The sequence below is a fragment of the Diprion similis genome, chromosome 4 (assembly GCF_021155765.1).
Source record: "Diprion similis isolate iyDipSimi1 chromosome 4, iyDipSimi1.1, whole genome shotgun sequence".
Taxonomy (NCBI): domain Eukaryota; kingdom Metazoa; phylum Arthropoda; class Insecta; order Hymenoptera; family Diprionidae; genus Diprion; species Diprion similis.
In genome coordinates, this window is record NC_060108.1 from 14,763,577 (window position 1) to 14,784,522 (window position 20,946).

At 37.1% G+C, this 20,946-nt stretch overlaps 1 protein-coding gene across 7 annotated transcripts in view; it reads right to left on the bottom strand.

Moving 5' to 3' along the window:
• The window catches only part of LOC124405541, a 176,443-nt gene that overhangs the window by 49,906 nt on the left and 105,591 nt on the right, over positions 1-20,946 (bottom strand). For all 7 annotated transcript variants that reach the window (XM_046880531.1, XM_046880534.1, XM_046880533.1 and 4 more), the window contains 3 exons: positions 3,193-3,359; positions 1,553-1,733; positions 338-467 (listed from right to left, as the gene is read on the bottom strand). In XM_046880531.1, coding sequence (XP_046736487.1) covers positions 338-467; positions 1,553-1,733; positions 3,193-3,359 — 478 coding nt within the window. The remainder of the gene's footprint in view (positions 1-337; positions 468-1,552; positions 1,734-3,192; positions 3,360-20,946) is intronic.

Here is a 20,946-nt window from a genome sequence, read left to right on the forward strand (position 1 = left end):
CAAAGAGAAAATTCGAATTCCAAGCTAATGGTAGCCGGTTCGTATTATCGAAGAGCGAGTAACTAAAAGGGATGAAGATCTCAAACTGAAGGTATTTGTTCAATGGATTCGGAGTGGTGATCAGTGTTATTATTCCTTTGAACGACGAGAGAGAGAGAGAGATCAAAATGCTCGGCAAATGTTTGGACGGTTCAAGATGAGATTTGTGCAGTGGAGATACTTCAGGGCTTCAGGGCTTCAGGGTTTGAAGGTACGAATTTGGCGAGACTGAGATAATGATAGTCCTACAGATTGAAGAGATTGTTTTAGGGAGGATTTGTACGCCTTTACTACATACCAGAGTAGTTTGCGTTGTAGCAACGTGTCCGTGCCGTTTGTGATCTTCCATGGCAGCCATCCATTGTTGTCTTCCGTTCTTCCGGGAAGACGACTGCGAGTTCTTCTTTGCCGAGTTACTCGGTGAAACCCTGGGGGCATGGGAATACCGCACGCGGCATGAAAATCTAGCTAGGTATGCAACATAAGAAAAAACTTAAGAAAGGATAAGGGGCTGGGAAAAAAAATCTTTTGATATACGTTAAGCAAGATGAAAAATGAACTCACTTGACGTGAGTCGTGAGTGAAGCAGTTAGGTACACGTAAGAAGAAGAGAGAAAAAAAATGTATTCATTGATTGCATTACTTTAACATTAAGTATAAAATATGATTAAACATTGATTACGAATAATTATTCTTTCAAAATTTTCAGGAATGATTATTCAAGTGACTAAACGTTATGCCTGCCCATTTCCAACACAGAAATTCGTTCGAGTGAAAAACTTCTAGAAGGGTATAAGGTAGCAAAGTTTTCGGTCGCCATAAATGCAGGATAAGCAGTATAATCGAATCAGAAATTATTGGGGTATCAAAGTTGTTCCATCGGTTGAGCATCCCCTTCATGCGTCAAGATTTTTGCACATTCGATACGACGCTGACGTTAAACTTTTCCGGTCTAGGTATAAGAAATCGATGAGCTTTGGATTAATAATTGATGGATTACGGCATCGCGGTATCTACTATACGCGGTGGTTTTGTGTATGAATAATCCAACATCCTCGAGACTCGAATAACCGCAGACGCACGCTTTTCCCAGTATGAGACAATCAATACCCTCAAACTTATACAGAAGCAGAAGAATATGTACCGCAAAATTTGACGGAGGAAGTGAAAATTTTTTCTCATTCAAATCTCTAAGACGCGAAAAAGATTACCCATAATTCCGATCGTTAGTATACATATATATATATGTATATCATAAGTACGTAACCAAGATCGAACATTATTTACAACTCACGATTTGGTGATCTAACAATAAAAGAGCGTTCGACAAAAGTACGATCTATTTTCTGCAAAATTTGCACCGTTCACAAGTATAAAAAAAAAAGTAAGCCCGGCAGCATCTCTTTTGCGGAATAAAAGAAAGAAAGAAAGAAAGAAAGAAAGGGGCTTCCAATGGACTTGATTATCGGTGTTTAAAGTGGAAAGAGGATCGAGCAGCAGAATTTGAACTTACATCGGAAGTAGAGTCGATATGAGACGTTCAGCTTCCTCTGGTGGAGGAGGAAATTCGGAAACGAACGATTCGCCGTTGTCCTGTGGTTCAGGACAGTCCGGAACCGGACGCAGTGCTACGAGTGCCATCTTCGCCTTTCGTCCATTCATACTCATGTACCCGTCGTCCTCGGACTGATGCCCTGTTTGCATAAATGTAAAATCTGGTTATAATTAATATATTACATATATATATAGCTTAACTAGAGAAATTTCTCTTAGAGTATATTATATTATATATAATCGAATCGTGTTTAACGTGCTGCTAGAAGTAATTCCTCACGGAATCGTGATTACAAGTAAGCAATTATAAAGTATACGTAGGTATATGTTTTATACACTAATTTGTTAGCTTGAAGAGATACAATTTATTTTAATTTTTAATTTTTTTATTTTCTTTTACAAGAGCTCGCAACAGTTTTTTCTTTGCAATGTCAACTGAATGTTGAATGATGAATTTTCTATTCTTTCTAATTGACAAGATATTTACCTGAGAGAAAAAGAGAGAGAGAAAATGGTAAAAAGAACTTTACAAACAAATTATAACTAGAAAAAATTTCATTTCAAACTAAAGGTAGGTAATTATATATCACGATCTATTATGATCCATGGCAGGCAAACATATCATTGAAACAATTTTCACAACGATTCGAAATTTGTTTTCAACAATAATTGCGTAGCAATAATATAACGTTAGAGGTGGATTTTTTTCTGAAATCCCACATTATTCAAATCGCGTTTAGATAACAGAAGAAATAAAAGTTATATACTGTGAAGTAGTCAAATTTTTACTATGTACTGCATATACGATTGTTATTGTTAAAATTATTATAAATCGTTCAGATCAACGTCTTGTATTGACATTAAAAAATCCGTTATTATGACAAATCCTCCTCGATTCTCTCTCGTATTTACAAGGTCTTATTAAAATATATAAATTATTTACGATCAAACTTTATATGTATATAATATGAAAAGTATTCGTTCGAGGCTAATAGGGTAGGGAGAGACAGCCAGAGAATCAACGACAAAGTACCACTTGAGAATATGTATAAAGAATTTCTCCATCATTCGTTGCGAGTCCTGCGTTACTTTCAACACCCTTCGAATATTCATGTTATCGCACGTTTTTCAATGTAAAACTCTCTACGTGAATATTTGCATACCACGAAGTACCTATGGAGGAGTACCAATTCAAGATTCTATACATACAAGTTCTTGTTCGTGAGAATGTGGAATGGGAAGAAAAGAGAAGAAGAGAATAAAACAAATAAAAAAAAAAAAAAAAATTAAAAAATCAGGTTACAACGATACATCGGTAGAAAAAATCATCATCGGGGCAATTTTCGAATGAATTTTAAGAAGTTGGCGTTTGAGAATCAGTGTATCATTTGTTTGTAACGGTTTACTAAATATCGGAAAGTCGCAAAGGTGAGAATTAGCGATTCTTCCTGAACATGCATCGTTACAGTAACGTTACTAACTTCATCATCATTATCATGAAACGATGATGCCTGTGTCGCCTACGTGAGAAAATTCTCAAGTAAATGTTAGAATAAAGCGTATATGTAGGTATATATGCATAAGTGTAAAATGTCGAACCTAGAGATGGGCTTTCGTCGTCCGGTGTGAGGCCAATACTGGGTTCTGTGCTGCTGCCACAATTTCCTCCACCGCTCCCGGCGCCTCCGTCGCCCTCAGCCTCGTTCTCGTCGTACTCTGAGAGTACCTTGTCCAGCAGTTCAATCGACCGTTGAACATCGTCACCTCTGGAACAAACGCATTGTTCAATTCTATAGAGATTGCGGTACGATACTCCTCCTCTCAAAACGGCACATCGTAAGTAAAAGGCACTTCGGTCTTCTCCGAAAGTGTTACAAACGCGTTGGAAAAAGAATGAAACCAACAAAATGAATCTAAGGAGAATCTAATCGATGAAAACAGAGCAAGTCAAATATATAAAAAAAGAGAATCATGGGTTGAAACTCGGAGATCGTCATAAAATGGAATCAATTCGTAGGAGATTCATTTTTATTCCCGTATTCGTCACAGGATCAAAGGCATTAAATCGAGCGTGCATGGAAACCAATCGCGACTACTTTCTTTTAAATACCTTATAGATAACGTATTCATATACATACAACCATTATCTGGTAGGTATCCATATATTGTATACCTTGTGCCCAAAGCCGAGTTAGTATGTGAACGTCACGTAGAAAATCAAACCTGTAACCTATCAAGTATCAACGCTACCATATATTCAGCTCGAAGATCAATAGTTCGGTATTGGTTTTTCCTACTGCCACTGGAGCCTCAATTTCTTCCGGATTATAACGAAATATCAGATTACAAACAGATGGTGGGAATGTGGCAGTCGGTAGAACGATATGGGTATAGCTATATATAGTACCTACCTATAATATGATATACCCGGCAGGTAAGGGATAACGAATATGAATAGATTTTGGTGACCAAGTTGAGTGGGGATAAAAAAAAAAATAGAAAAATCTACGAATCGACGGGCTACAGTATCGAATTTTTAAAAAAGCGAAAACTTGATACACAGAATTTGAAAATGTTGAAAGTCGAAATATGGAGAAGTAAAAGATTAGAAAAGCCAGAACATAGAATCGCCAAACTGCAGAATCGTCACAATTCCTCTCCATAATATGCAATCCGATTCAGATTCTCGATTTTGCTCTTCCATATTTTGGCTTTTCTATACTATATCTTTATGTATTTCGACCTATTATGTTTTGAATATCCTGACTTGAATTACTCACATTTTCAAATTCTACCAACAAAACTTTCGCGTCTATGAAAATTCGATGCTCTCGACCTTCTATGAACGGGCAATTCTAGTTTTTTTATCCCCACCACCAAGTTCTCATTGTCCATACTCCCAGGGACTTGAACGTTTTCGGATTGATTAAAAAAAAAAAAACACGATTATTCCAATTGATTTTTTGATAATAATAATAATTTCACGGGGTAACTAGAAAAGCCCTAAAAAAGAGAAAAATGAGACTAAAATCGGTAGAGACATTGCAAAAAGACGGATATTTCATACTTTGATAAAAATTGTCGCCAGACTAATCAAGACGGGGTCGCTCGAAGGTTGTAATCGGCAAAAAGCAACATTAGAAACGGTGCTGACCACGTTAACAACTTCGTGACCGTGAAGTCTTGTGTATAATTTCTGTACCTACCGCGTTTCGATGCCTATTATCGTAACTACGTACCTACAATACAAAGCTTGTAGGTCAATATCAATGACAAATTAATATATCAGTAAATTAAATTTATTTATTTTACTTTTAAACCTTGGAGAATCTGGGTTAGTCAGCGACGCTTACATAGCATTAATTAAAAAACCGTCACGTCGCGCTACGAAAACTCTGCGAGGTGAAGAATTTCAACTCCATTATCGGTCCGGTAAGACAACTGGAAAGGAAACTTGCTCACCCATTTCCAAACACGCTTACAACGCATTCATACGCGATCGATCCTCCGTCAAATGGGTATCGAAAATCGAATTACTATTAGTATCATTTCTCCAACTTGATCTAGAGTTTCGCACAAATGGTGTACACAAGGGGTGCATACATAGAACCTGCATCGCCTTATGAATAGATGTGTATAATGCATAAACTACCGGAGTGCGTTCCTCATGACGATCTGCGACTGGAACGTTATTATTTACTTCTCTCGTTCTGTTCTGAGCCAGTAAATGCTATCCGATTAACAAATTTCAAACGTCTCTGATCCGCCAGCGATGAATTTTCAATGTGAAATAAAAAAGAAACCGTTTCAGTCGCAGACATCGCGAGAAATACCTACATTGGTAGCTTGTGGGGTGGATAGTCCTGAGGGATCCAATAAATAATGGATATGGATTATTTCATATTTTGATACTTGTTCGGTAATAATGAGCGAATGAACGACACGTTTATTTGTACAGAGTTACAGTTAGGAGAGGAGCCCGTATTCGGTTTGCTTGATGGCCCGCCAGTCGGCATCGCGTGTTTCAGTCACAAGAGAATAAAATGAAGACGAAGAGAAAGTAGAAGAAAGAAGAAGAAGAAGAATAAGAAGAAAACTGTGCTGCATGCCTCGAGGGTAATGATTAGCTCGCATCAAAGTTCTTTTCTTCGTCTCGTCAGGTAACTCGTCGAGTAAACGGCAGCGCAATAAGTATATACACACAAAATACATCTGCACGCCTATGACATATATACAAAAGACACAAAGTGTTCCCATGCTCGTTTTCCATAATAGTCTCGCCTCTCGTCACCGCGATGAAAAGCTGCATCTTTTTCACCGAGGAAATCGAATAATCAACTGATAAGCTGGTCTCTATTCCCGGAATTGTATTTAGGTACCTACGTTATATATACAACATACATGGATATATTCCTAACCATTCACATCTTACGAATGAAACGTGCATACATCAAAATATTTTCTCTCTAATGGAATTGAGTCGCTAATTGGTAAGATTGCGTGGACGTGTGTATGTTTGTTTGTTTTAAATTAATTCGCAATTAGTATCAATTAGGTATTTGAATTAACAGAATGCACATTGTGACTCTCGTAAGTGATTTAAATTTATTAAAAATTATTCGGTTACTAATTTTTGTATCTGTCTCATATACGTATAATTGATATCAAAATATCACCGCATAAAATGAAAGAAAGAAGAAAGAAAGAAGAAAGAAAAAGAAAATCATAGCGAGCGCGTGCAAGCAAATTAAATAATTCAGTGCAGAAATCAAAATTTAAGAAAAATAAAAAAAAAAAGAATCTGTAATGTATCGACAAATAAACACTGGCTTTCTTGTTAGTCCGTTTTTCTTTTTCTTTTTTCTTTCACATGTCCAAAACCAGTGAGTATAATTTTCTTTTATATTTGATTAAAAAAATTCTTTTAAATAAAATTTCACGCGTTAAAATTTATAAATAAATCGGTATTCCGTAACGGAAAACAAAGACAGAAAGAAAAGAAAGGGAAAAACAAAAAAAAAAAAAAAAACCCCGTCTCTGCAACTCTCATAATTAGATCCTAATTGCAGATCCTTGGACAGGAAGCGCTTGGGAAATCACGCTTACATCATACAGGTACAAGACAATATTCTTCCGGTGAGGTTTAGCCAATGCTACACGAGGTGTGTATGTATGTACGTACATGGTGTCGCAATAATTTCGACGGATCAAGTCACGCCTATACAAAATACGTACTTGCGTACACGTACGTATATATACCGTAATAAACATCATTGTCGAAGGGCATATAGGAGGTGCAGGACGTGCATATTAATTCCCACACACCCATAAATCCAAAGTCAACGAGGCGTGCGTGTATCACATACTGCGAATGCATTATATGCAGCATACGTATACACACACACACACTGTATTATACTGTAAAGAGTTTCTGGGTTAATTTTAGATTCAATATAAAATCGGATACCTATAATAAAGTAAGCTCTCACAGCACAGTGTCCATTATATTCTCCGTCTGCATATGGCGTGGATAATACGTAGACTGAGTATAGGTATATAGTTATATGTATACGTATATACATGTATATGCGCATGCTGGAATTAGATTTCGCCGGAGCTTTTACCGGGTCAGTTTAATTCATGAAATATCGGGCGGATCCCTCTATCCCAGTTCATCAGAGGTTCGCACGAATTGGGTCGTCGCCACTTCTGTTGTTGCCACCTCGAAACTATATGCCAGGAATTGCGTTTTGTAGTATACCGATTTTAATCAACACCAAAAACGTGGATCGGTATAATAAAGCAGATAAATTACTGTTTATACCGTATATAAAAAGTATAAGCCAAGAATATGTTGCGGTATATTAAATATTTCTTCAGATGTTTTCCATTCGTGTATACTTCGTAAATAAGTATCATCATCGGATCATACTGTAGTTGCTAATTCGACACTTTTTTTTTTAGTGAATGCATAATTGAATAAACATTTCACACCCAGACACACACACACACACAAGCGTTTGTGTATATATATATACGGAGAATTCCATGCGCCCAACCAACGTCTGACCTTCACAATTTTTGAATTCGTTCAAAATTTTGTCGGCAATTTTTCAAACTCTGAAACATTACCCTGAATTTTTTCAGATATTGTATTTGAATGGTTAATGAAAATAAATATTGAGAGTGATTTTGAAAAACTGGAAAAATTTCTGGAAAACTGTGTATTTTCTTTTCCAAGCATTTCAATGCCGGGCTCACGATTGTTCATTTTTTTTCGGTTTCGGGAATCTAATCGTGTAAATATAAACCGTTGACTCATTCTACGTTTTTTTTTCCCCTCCTTAATTTTCTTCTTTCTTGTTTAACGATACACGACGCATTAGCGCAGATATAAATATAGTCTATGACGGAATGAACAAAACTAACATGCGAATAGTTGTCGGCGGTACCGTTGATAGTGCAATCGCATGATCGCATCGCGAAAAATACTCGAGTAAGTATAGATCCAGGTCCATGTTAAACGAAGAGAGAAAAAGTTTCTTTAATATCCTTCGCTGATCACTCTCGTGTCCCTGAACGATGAACCTCTCAAAGTAACATTTTTCTTTTCTTCAACGATAGCAAGGATACGTTTTGCAGCAAAAATTTTCGCGCTGTAAGCCTACAATATCGCGTCATAATTATCCACATACCATAAATTAAGAATTAAAGATAAACTGTGATATCTACTTTCTGGAAAAAATATTTACAGTTACGAGCAACGTTTCGGACTTAGTTTTCAAATTCGTAAAACTTCAGTCTTGGAACCTAATTGCAAGCAACGATTGCAGAGTTGCAGTTGTTCCCCTGAAAATTCGTGTGAAATTTCAGGTCTGCGAGGGCGTACTTGAATCTGGAGTGTCAGGCATAAGGTAAACGTGAGTGAGTATACAGCCAGTAGTATATGGTTCACAGAAACTAATTGGACCAAGACAAATTGGCGCGTCGTTTATACCAATGTGGAGGTAGCCTTAATTCACACCCTGGCTCTGGGGTCGGGGTGAAGTTCCGAATTTGAAAAGTTCCGAAAGCGCTGATTCTGAATTATTTGGTGGCGAAAGTTGAAGTAAAGAAATCAAACTTTGAAGAAACAGAGAAGTTTCCGATGGTCAGAAAGCCATCAAATACAATTCAAAGTTCCGAAATGCAAGATTTTGAGAATTCAACTTACGATAGAACGAAGTAAAATTCTAAAAATTAAAGTATACTCACACAGCGTAATTTACTCAACGAGTGGGTGTAAAGAATCAGAATGACGAGGTTGCCGAACGTAAAAATATCCAAAATCCGAAAAAAAAGATCAAAATGGTGCAATTTCACCAAGCCAGAAATGCACAGAACCGAAAATCTTCGATCATTCGGAACTTCGATGTTTCAGATTTTTTAATTTTCGCACTTTCTAAACTTCAATGATTCGTCAAAGTTTGTTTTCTCTACTTTAAGTTTCACAATCAAAATATTCGGAATTCGGCGCTTTCGAAACTTTTCAAATTCATAATTTCAATCCCGCATCCAGCTTTGCCGGGTTAACTCGATTCGAACGATAGAAGTGACACGAGTAGTACAAGGTTTTACAGATATAGGAGGTGCGATAGCAAGTGACATTAATAATAAAAATAATAATAATAAAACCACACATACATTCATACGAAGCCACTCATACATACAGTGTGTTTAAAGAAAAGTGAAGAGAAAAAAAGGAAAAAAAAAAAAAAAAAAAAATTCCAACGACGAAAAACAGTTTTCGCGATATTTAATCCGAGTTGTTAAAAATATATTTTGATAAATTACCCCGCGACTTTACTTTGCGCGTACGACTAACGGGGGACAAAAGTTGTATGGAAACTCGGTGTGCAGGTTCCGTTTCTTTATACTCTGCAGCAGCTTTCTTCTCGCTGTCGTTCGTGACGCGGAAGAAGAAGGTTGCCACTGTGTAGGATAGGGTATAGTGGTATATAAGCAGCAGCTCGTCAGGTGGAAGCCTACAACAATTTTCTTCTTCTTCTTCTTCTTCTTCTTCTTCGAGAGTTTTCCTGTAAAGATTTTTAGGCAGAAGAAGGGGTGAAAGCGAGGAAGGAGGGCGATTTATCATAAAATAAACTTTTACCGCGCCGCCTCTGCGCCTCTAGACATCGACACCAAACGTAAGAGAAGTGTATGAAAGAATGAAGATCCCTGTATATACATATATGCATATATATATATATATCAATTGTTATTTTTTTTTTTGCCGTGAAAATATAGTTCAAGATGATGAAAAACAAATTCTGTGAAAGTTTAAGCTCTTAATGTTAATGTTAAGAGGTGCTTCATCGCGATTTTTGATTTCCCATTTAAATAACACGCGAATTTTTTAAATTTTATTTGGAATTTTCCTCGCGTTCTAACGAATGAGCGAGTTGTAAAAATTAATACATATTCTTGAAGGAAATTGAACGATCTAAATTTCCTGTCTTATTTAAATGGGATATCAAAAATCTTAACATTAAGAGCTTAAGCTTGGAAGAAAAAAAAATGTAATATTTTTTCAAATAAAATTTATTTATTTTATATATATAAAAATTGATGTGAATTTTTTTCTTTTTGCACATTCTGATATATACATATAACAACGTGCATATATCTCCACAAAGAGAAGATAATCGAAAAAATGATATAGACAAATATTTGGAAAATATTTAAATTCAATTTAGGGATCAGTGAATGAAGACGCTTTGACTCTATTCTCTGTACTTGAGTTTAAATTTCTCTCGTTTGGGATTAATTAATCGATGCCCATGTACTCGATGTTTAACTACGTGTGGTTAAGATCGTCTCAGTTGAAATTATCTCCAAGGTAGGTTACAGAGTAGTTACGTGTCTCTAATTATTTCCCGCCTCTCGAGGCCAATAGTCAAATAATGTACGAATGCTGTGCCGTTATAATCAGCGACTCGCGTATACACCTACACGCCGTATATCTATACATAGTATACATACTACGTACGTATCTTGTGCAGCGCACACGCTAGGCTCGGATGCCTTTTAGACGACAAGATAATAGAGTGTCTCAATTCACGTTTCACCTGGGCGCTTCCTCGCGCCTGCACAAGGCGTTGCTACATACGAAACTACACAAAGGAAGATAGTGATAAGTCGAGTACATTATACCTGCAGCATACAATAGCCCTTATACAAGGATCATTATTCGCAGTACGGATATGGGGAGAGAATAAACGAAGAAGAAGAAGAATATGGGGGAAGAAGAGAAAGAAAAAAAATCTTAAGGCACGAATGAAAAGATCTTTTGCACCTACTCTTCTCGGTCAAAGTTGTTTAAAAGCGCGAAAGAAATTGAGAAAATCATCAGCGATTGAAAGAGACACCTTCTTCTTCACGTAGAGACCGTTTCTGTGAATAAAAGGTAAAAACGTATCAAAATTTAGTTTATATGTTTTCGTTTAAAAGTAGGGAATACTAAGTAAATATCGTAATTGTTCGTATCGTTATATCGAAGTGTGATATTGCCAGGCTGAAATTTACCAAAATGATACGAAAAATTAGTACAATAATTCTTTATTTCGCAAATTTTGACCGTGAGGCAAAAAATGATGTTCTCCAAAGTAAATTGTAGAAAATATTATTATTCCAATAGTGAGCGCAATGAATATTATAATTCGAAAAACATTGTAAAATTGAAACTATAAGTTTTGGTATTTCGTAACGAAAATGTTTCCCGATTCTCTTTGATAGAAAATAATGCAATTAGAAGATCCTCAAAAGAACGTGTCGTTAAAAATATTTTCAATATCACTACCTTCGAACAAAAACATAATAAAAATTGATACATTTCTACCGTTTATTCACACAAACGGTCTCTCAATGTCAGGGTGGGGGGTAAAAACTTGGAAAAGTCATACATCAAACTTTCAAAAATGTGAAAACAAAGTAAAAAAAGACGAATCGTTCGTGTCAGTGACTCAATATTTCTAACAATTCATCCACCCTTATTTCATTTTCACATGTTTGAAATTTCGATTTTGGTCCCTTCCAAGTTTTCACCCCCACCCGAATGTCAGTGTAGCCAGCTCCGTCCCTGCATGCACGATCGGCGATGCGATAAATAATCGAGACGTCTCTGTCCGTGCGCGATTGTATCAATATTTCTTCGTTACCCCGAGGAATGGCGAACGAACGTGAGGAATATTAGTCTCTGTCCGAATCTCACCCCGGCATCTTCATTTTCTACTTGCAGTTTGGCCGGCGCTTTTGGCGGACCGTGTAACTCTACGGTACGCTGGTGCAGTTTCGCAACGTGGATAGGGAACCCTTATCATCAGCGGCATTGTTTACCCGCTCATTGAGACGCGCGAGCTGGCAATGCCGTTTTGTAATCAGATCATACACCATCAGCGAAACGAAGAGAAGAGAAGAGAAGAGACGAGAATGGAATGGGAGGGGAGGGGAGGAGAGGTTCGTTCGCCAATTCTAGTTCAGAGCTAGTTAGCAGAGCTACTGCAGCCGAAGCTTTGCTTCCGCATTTCGTCATTGTGCGTTTGACTAGCGCATTGCCCTGACAGTGTCCTCGAATGTTTGATCGCGCTTTGGATTACACAGCAGCATCGAAAACGCAAACGGGAGCTTTTCTCCTTTCCTTTCCTCTCCTCGTCTCGCCCCTGATCCATCCTCGTGATGAAAATTGGTTTTAACGAAGCTGCAGGAAGACATATATACCCCCCTTACATTTCGACTCGTTATTACGTATTTGTCGAAGAAATTTACGATATGACGTGGAAAATTTTTCTGTACGCTTTCCATCTTCTCGAGGATGTTCAAAGCTTTATATGTACATTAGGGTGTCCCTTATTTAGGGTGTTAACGAATTTTTTCCGCCCCATCCCCCAAATCAACTTCCAATAATTGAAAAACAATTACTTAATTTTTTCAGATTTTTATCTCAACTCTAAGACAGTCCGCTTTGTGGTCGAAGTTTCTTATGGAAATAACACGGGTAAAACTTTTTTCTCAGTATATGTTTTATTGTAAAAGTAATGAAGTTTAAAGAAAATTTGTAACTGTGAGGTTTTAATCTGCATTAATGCTACTGTCTGGGAAAAATTCACATAATCATCTCACGCAATTTCGACGAATTGCACAACCTTGAAATCTGACTTTTTTTTTTATTTAGAGGAAGTGCAATTCGTCTAGATTTGCTGGTATCGTAATGTAAATTTAAATAATTTTTTTATAAATAGTAGGACTAATGTCCATTAAAATCTCGCAGTTTCAGATTTTCTTGAATATTATTACAACTTGAAGAAATTAGGTAATTGTTTTCGAATTATTTGAAGTTGATTTGGGGAGGGTGAGGCGGCAAAAATTCGTCAACACCCTAAATAAAGGACATCCTAATATACAAACAACACTGCGTAATGCCAGACTAATAAAAATGATCATTTTTTTCGATCTAATATTTATATATATATTTTTTCCCACCCTAGCCGTTTGTAAGAAAGTTTAACGAATCATCTTATATATATCGCAGCCCCTCCCCTCTTAAATCGGTGAAGAATTTATGTCTAAAGATCGTGAAAAGATCAAGACAAGAAGATTGCGTAAGGTTGCCAACTTTTCGCCTTTCGCATCGTGAAAGATAAAAGAGCAGGGGAAACACGCTTTATTAACGCTCTCCGATTTTGAGCACTGGGAATTCATCTCCTCCCTCCTCCCTTCTCCCTCGACGCCCGAAGCAGTTATTCACTAAATCATTCCAGAGCAGACAAATGTAAATAAGCGCAAATAAGATAGGGATAAATAAATTGACGGATACGGACAAACGAGAGGGCAGAGTTTTCTCTTTTTTTTACACATCAACCACGTCACCCCAACTAGTTGCACACATACATATAGCTATATATTACTATACATGTATTTACAGTCGATATTCCGTTTAAAACAAGAATTCTTTCAAAGTTAAACGTTGCAAGAAAAAGAAGAATTTCGGAGATATTTACGAGGCATTTCAATGTTTTACGAACTTTTCCAATATCTTTAGACCGGCGGCAGCGTGAATTCTTGGCATCGTTGTTTCTCCTTCTCCGAATCGGAAGTATGGATAATTCTTACAGACGCTTTTAAAACGACGAGAATTTTTACATTTCCTGCGATTGTATTGAACAAAAATTAAACATCTAAAACAGAATCTTTCCACGTGCAGTATCAATATATATATATACATATATATATACAGATCGGTATCTAGATCCGGTTAAAAGCAGAGTTTCCAACAAGTTTGATAAAAGAAAAGATCCTTTTCTTCGAATCGTCGATAAATTCGGGAACGTTACACGTATAGCAAAGGAACGAATGGGGTGTAACCCTTTATTTTCCTAAAAAAGAAGGACGATGTTCCTCTCGATCCTGAGTCAACTTTCGATGCTAGAGTCTTTCCGAGCAGATAGCGGAAATTTATTTTCTTTCTCGCCTTTGCAGACGCGTCAAAACAATCAAAGAATTTCGCCCGAAAACATAGAATAGAATGGAGCGATGTAAGCAAGAAGAAAAAAAGAAAACGGGGAGAAAAAAAAACCACGACAGAAAGAAGAACTGTAGAAATGATCTGGTACAGAGCCAAGCCAATTTCATTTTTGAAATAGATAAGAAATATCCACAACAAGCCGCATCGCTTGTACTCTTATACTCATACGAGTATAGATAAATAAGTGACGGAGAAAAAAGAAGCGGAGAATAGGCATAGAGAGAAAGAGAAAGAGACAGAGACAGAGACAGAGGGAATGAGTGAAAAGATGAACAAGAATAATAGGAGGGTGACGAGGGACAAAACAGTGTGAAAAATTCCAAGAGGAATCTTCGGAGTAAAAGTTTACCGAGGCCTCTCCCTCCCTTTCTTTCCATCTCACTCGTTTCCGGGGCTATTTGCAAGTCATAGTTTTGAAACTTGTACCGTGCAGGTCATAAAAGCTGAGGGTAAATTTTATTAATTAAATATGATACCTACACCCGAGCAAAAACTCCCCTCCCTCTATCTCTCTCCCCTTATATTATACTATACATCAGACGCACCCGTATATAATATCCATGCTGGGTATTATTATACGCGAAAAGTTATTAAGAAAGTTCTCCCCCTCCCCCCCCCCCCCCCCACACACAGTTCGTTCGTTGACGATACGCGATTATAAAAACAGAACGTTCGAATCCAACCCCCGAGCCCGCAGTCTCATCTCTCCTCCCCATACACGCCATGGAAAGTTCTTCGATGCTGAAAATAATTCATCCGAAAGATAATAATAATAAAATTTGACCGTCTTCGGGCCGTTCGGTTGTAGAAAAAAAAAAAAAGATCCTTTTATCACGCCACCTTATTCTTCGTCGCACAAGATTATTAGAATTAAGCAAGAAATGAAGCCTCGTTTTATATTAATGAAAACTATATTTGTTTCTACTATAACTTAAGACATTTCCTATAGTATTGTTAGTGCATTGCGATTTCAAGGCTGTTAAATTCCGTCCTTATTTATTACCGATAATTCAATTTTCATTAACAAATCAATTTCCTTACTGATAAAGCGAGAAGAAAAAAGAAAAACTCGAAGTTTTACTCAAATACATAACTAAGAGAAAGGTAAGCAATTTGTTAACACACTTTTATATTGTAAAGTTTGTTGAATATTATAATGCATATATTATGAGTAAACGAAGATGAAACTTGAATTACAGGAGGATTTAGAAAAGCCGACTTTATTTATCGAGGGTTGCTGCACGCAGGGAAAGCGAGAGAACCGAGGGATGACGAGGCTGGGATTTGGATTGCTTCTTTTCATCGCTTATAAATCTGATCTCGTGCTTATCTCTATATTCCTATTCAGTTTCCACGAGTTTTCAGATAATCCGCGAGTAAAAAAAAAAGCTTGCCGCTCGCCGACGAATATACTTATATATTATATTTATATTAAGGGTGGCCCTTAATATTGGTAAAAAAAAATAAAAAATTTCTCTGATCCCTCAAATTGATTCGAAATACTAAAAAATTATTTTTAAACGTGAAATCCGCTTTTAATTTTAATATTAACCCGTGCCCCAAAGGCCCTTTCAAGGAGTTAAAATCGCAAAAAAAAAAAGAAGAAAGAAACGACAATGAAAGATTTTTTTTTACCAATTTTAGGATCAGCCCAACACACACACACACACACACGGTTTTAGAGCTTTATGTACACGTGTCATTACGTATTAGAGTGTTTTGAACAGCAGCCGAAGGTTTTCGATGTAAATTCCTCGTCTCATCCCGCGCACTTCGCTATCTCTTCAGGCTGTTGGTTCGTTAACTACGAACCATACGGGCTCGTTTGCATAAAGGTGAAATTTGGAACAAACACCCCTTCGCTAGACATGTAACGTTGCGTGTATCTTTGACGGTTCCGAAGGTATACGTACAGCGTGGAAAATGGCTTGCAGAACTAACAGTATTCGCAGTTTGAAATTCTACAAACTATTGTAATGCACAAGATATTTTTTATTATTTTTCTTTCGCCAAGGTGCAAACGGGTATGGGGTTAAATGATATTCATGCAATACGTTTAAATAGGTAAACCGTTTCATTATTTTTAGTGATCTTAAATTATTGCCTCTCTTCTATGACTGTAAAATAAAAATCGTTCAACATTAAATTATCATCGTTTTGCACGACACTAATTTTTCTTTTACATATACTCAATTAAATAAACAACAAGACAAACATTCGCACAAACAAATTACAAACAATCCCGTATTGAAGAACGCTAAATATTTTATTATCATAAATCATGTTAAGTTAATCGATCAAAATATGATAATTGGTCACGTATTTTATATTATATCATACAAAGTAGATATACAACCGCAATTCAAATCCAAGTTCAAAGTGTTTCAACGATACTCACAATTACAGGAGAATCGCGTTCGAGCGTAGAGTTTCGAAAAATAGGGCAAAAAACTGAGGTAAATCGAATCAAGAAAGGAGTGAAGCGGAGTGGCAGCCATCAAGCGAAATAAAAAATTTGATCGAAAGGTAAAACGATGCGAGGTCGTTTTCCTGGATGGATAAAGGTCGGTCGACCAACCCAACCCAACCCAACCTAACCCAACCCAACATCAGCAGCAGCATCAAGGAGCAACGTGTTAGCCTTTAGCCTCATACCCGTTAGCTCGGCTCGGTTCTGAGGTAAGACTTATTCAATCTTATAAGCCGAGTAATGGATTTTCAACGACGTTGCACCGATTTTAGCGACTCCACTTATACCGGTATTAATATATATTAGTATTAAAATTGGTCTAATTGTCTTGATTATAATCAAGGTAATTATCATACTTGTCACCTACTCGGGTTCTAATTAATTTAAGAAAGAATTAACAAACAAATGAACACGAAATTTAAAACGAATCCCAATACTAAGATCGCAAGAAATGGTTCGAAAGATCGCCGGGGAATTGGCATTAATAACATTCCCAACGATAGATTAAGATAAGTAGCGGAAAAAATTAGTGAATTCCAATGCTGGTTTTTTCAGGCAGTAAGAAGCTCGTTAAACGATATTGAATTTTTTTCTGCCAAAATACCGTTAATAATTTCGACTGCTCTGTAGCACTTAGCTCCAACCATACATATAAACATACATGAATTTAAGCACATTCAAAAGCGCGTCGAAAAAAATAATCACCCGTTTTAAAATCACGGCTAAAGCTGAAGTGAAGCCGCTGGGGGGAGGGGGGGGGGAGGGGGGGGGGGGAGACAAAATAACCTTTTTGGCATATTCGGAATTTAATTGGTATCTATACATGCGTGACGGAGACAAAGAAGGAAAAAGAAGACAGTCTGGAATTTGCGATTTGTTATGGCAAATCGATGCAAAGGTAGGAAAATCGAGTAATATCACATGTTCTCTGATTTCACCGATATTCTCGATCTAAAGACGAATAATAAAAATCTGAATTTGTATGTATAGTATATCTATTAAAACTTGTCTATATGCATATACATATACAGAGCATAAGAAGAATGTATATATATATATATATATATATTTAGGTCAAAGTGTGAAGAAAAATGTAGCGTGCTTTAAAGTATAAGACACATCAACGACAGCATCAAAGTACGGAATAGTGAAAGACAGGTGGAGAGAGAGTAAATAAAAGGGGGATGGAGAAGCCAAAGGGTATAAGATTTTCTCAAGTCGTTGGTGGGGAGGGGTGGAATTATTCGCAGGCTGCGTCGAGTAATTCGTTGTGGGAAAGACTTCTCGATAAGTTTCTAAGAGAAGCTTTTTGGCCGATAAGAGTATAAAAGTGCAAAAGTAAAGTCGAACGAACCAACCAGGGTATATAAGTATAAGAGAGCAAAGGCGGAATTTAAGAAGCGAGTCGCTAGGCAGCGATAACAAAGTGAAGAAGACGAGACGTGATCGTTACTTGAAACATACAGTTCAACTGTGTTTAAAAACCGGATTTCAAAGTGCAGTCGTCGATTTTTACACAACACAGTCTCTGTTTCGTAAAAAAATACGTAACAACAAACAAGTTCTCCAAAACAGTGTAAAATAAGAAGCAAAACCACTCTACGGAATGACAAAATTAATCACCCGATAATCAAAGATCAAAGTTCAGTGAACACAACCATCCGGGAAACCATGTCAGGGTTGCCCGGATCCTGTCCAGGTTTTTCGATCTCGCCCAACGGCGGTTGGATTCATGGGTATTTTAAGATACGTGCCGTGAAGGACGGGAAGCTGCAAGGGCTATGTGAAGGATGGCAGGGAGGAAGGAAGGAAGGAAGGAAGGAAGGAAGGAAGGAAGGAAGGAAGGAAGGAAGGAAGGAAGGAAGGACGGGATGAACCCAGGAACTGGGTCACGCTCAGCCAAATTCAAATTCATTCCAGTCGGGACCACTGCTTGTCACACCACGACACCCATGAGAAGTAGTGTGAAGAAAAGGAGAGGAGAGGAGAGGAGAGGAGAGGAGAGGAGAGGAGAGTACAGTTAGGTTGGCGTGAAAGTGCACCATTACATCCCGAGTTACGCGCGAAAACCAATTAACACTGTGCACGGTCGACCATTTTAGGTCCGTGTGTTGAAATACTGGGGTAGAAATGCACGGTGTGACATTCGATGCATCGTACACCTGCTTCAGAGGGTGCAAGAAGAGGAGGGTAGGACTCCGGGGTATGACGGGAAACTTTTCAAGGGTTCCGATCCTGCCTTTTTCCGACATGAGAACGAGTCTGTTGTTCTTTTTCTTTCTGTCCTTCAAAGAGAGAAAGAGAGAGAGCGAGAATGTTCAAGTTACACAGCAAATTCGAGCCGCTCTTCAGGCGCACTGCGAGTTTCGACTTTTAAGGTCACGCTTGGTCTGCAACCCGATGCTTGAACGCACTCAAATAGAGTGTTTCAACTGGATCGTACTAGTAGTTCAAACGTTGCGGGACGAGTCCGTTTTTCCTCCTATACCGCAACGTTGATCAATTAATGTTTTTTTCACCCTCGATATTTAGGTCAATGGTTTAGCTATATTGTATGGTTTTAGAGATTAGTGTGTCCGTGTATTCTCTAATTCGTCGATTCGAAACTTCGTGTTTATAGTAAGACTGCGGAAGAAACTAGCCACCCGTATTCCAGTCAAACTTTTTGTTCACCGGTTTGAATAAAAAAAAACTTCGAATCATATTATTATTATTATTATTATTATTATTATTTCGACGAAGAATTCACCCGCGACGAAGACGAAACTTTTGCCTCATATAATCCAAACTGAGTCTGATTCGCCCTCTATAACCGACGTAGTTAACATTCCTCCACACACCCTCGATGCCTCCTTCGTAAAAAGGGAGAAACTAACTTTTCAAACTAAAAACACTTCCGCAATTCTATCTAGGGTCAATCTTCATTTTTATTTTCGTTTTCTTCGCTCCCTTTTCCTACTCGGACGGTATAGATATACTGGTATACAGGCATTATGGTACGAGGTGGGCTGAGAAAAAATTTGAAAAAAAGTTAACGATTGATGACTATTACTCGTCATTCATCATTCATTCGTAATTTCTTTCGATTGTCAATTTTTGCGGAATAATATTATAATAGAATTTATTTTCATCTCTTTGTATCATATTTGAATATTTTCATACGATACGTGATGGAAAATATTCGTTCAATTATGTATCCAGATGTGTATAAATAATAAAAATCATAAAAAAAAATGTACAAATAAAAATAGTTCCTTAATAATTATTGGGCAGCAGTTAGACATCGGTTACATTTTTTTTTTCTTCTAATTCGGCGCATATTCGCGATTGAAACACGTTATCCGTCCGACGATATTATTTCCCTGCAACCGTCAACTTCTGCAAGCTGAAGGGTAGAAAAAAAGACAACCCAAAAAGGTAGAAAAAAAAACACCAGCTATAAAAATGTCTCTCCGCGACGAACACATTATCGACTGAATTTTGTACAAGAGGAAAAGAAAAAGAAATAAAAAAAGAATGAATATGAAAATACACTTCCGGCTAACAATTTACCCGTCTACCTATATTTATTCAGTAGATAGTAGATACATCGGTATGAAAATGTCCTGTTAGTTGCCAGCGCTGAAATCCTTTCGGACAATTTATTGTGTGGCCTAAATTTGCCCGCGGCACGATCGAGCGACGGTTTATAAATTGATTTTCGTTAAAAGGGAAATACAACAACGAGCATATTAGGCGTATAGGTTATACACTATAGACCAGGTATAACACAGTAACACCGATTCCGCATAAAAGTAAAGTACATTAGCGCCGCAAAACTGGGCGTGGTTCTCATCTGCACGAGGTGTGTCAGGTTGACTAGCCACTATCGATCATGTATGCAATTTTACACATATATATATAAATTTATATAAGTGTATATATGTAGGTTACGCACGTACACACACACACATGCACGCAGACCTTCGCATAAGTATGTTCGATTCGCGTGGACGAGGTAAAAGGAAGTTAAGATCGTCAGAGTGAAAAATATTGATTTTTTGTTTTCATACAAAAGATATTCAATATTTATTGTTAATTATAAACTTCTTGCCGAACGACCAAATGATTATTCTTGGTAATTACTGGATGAAAAAAAAAAAGAAAAAAAGAAAGAAAAACAAATCTCGTATTATAAAATTCTGATCTTCACCGTTGCAATTTAATTCTAGATAAATATTACGCGTAGAAAAGATACTACGGCAACTGCAGTAATTGACAACAACTCTAAATGAGAATACATTTGAAAGCGACATTTTGAAAATTAATTAGGCAGGGGTTTTTG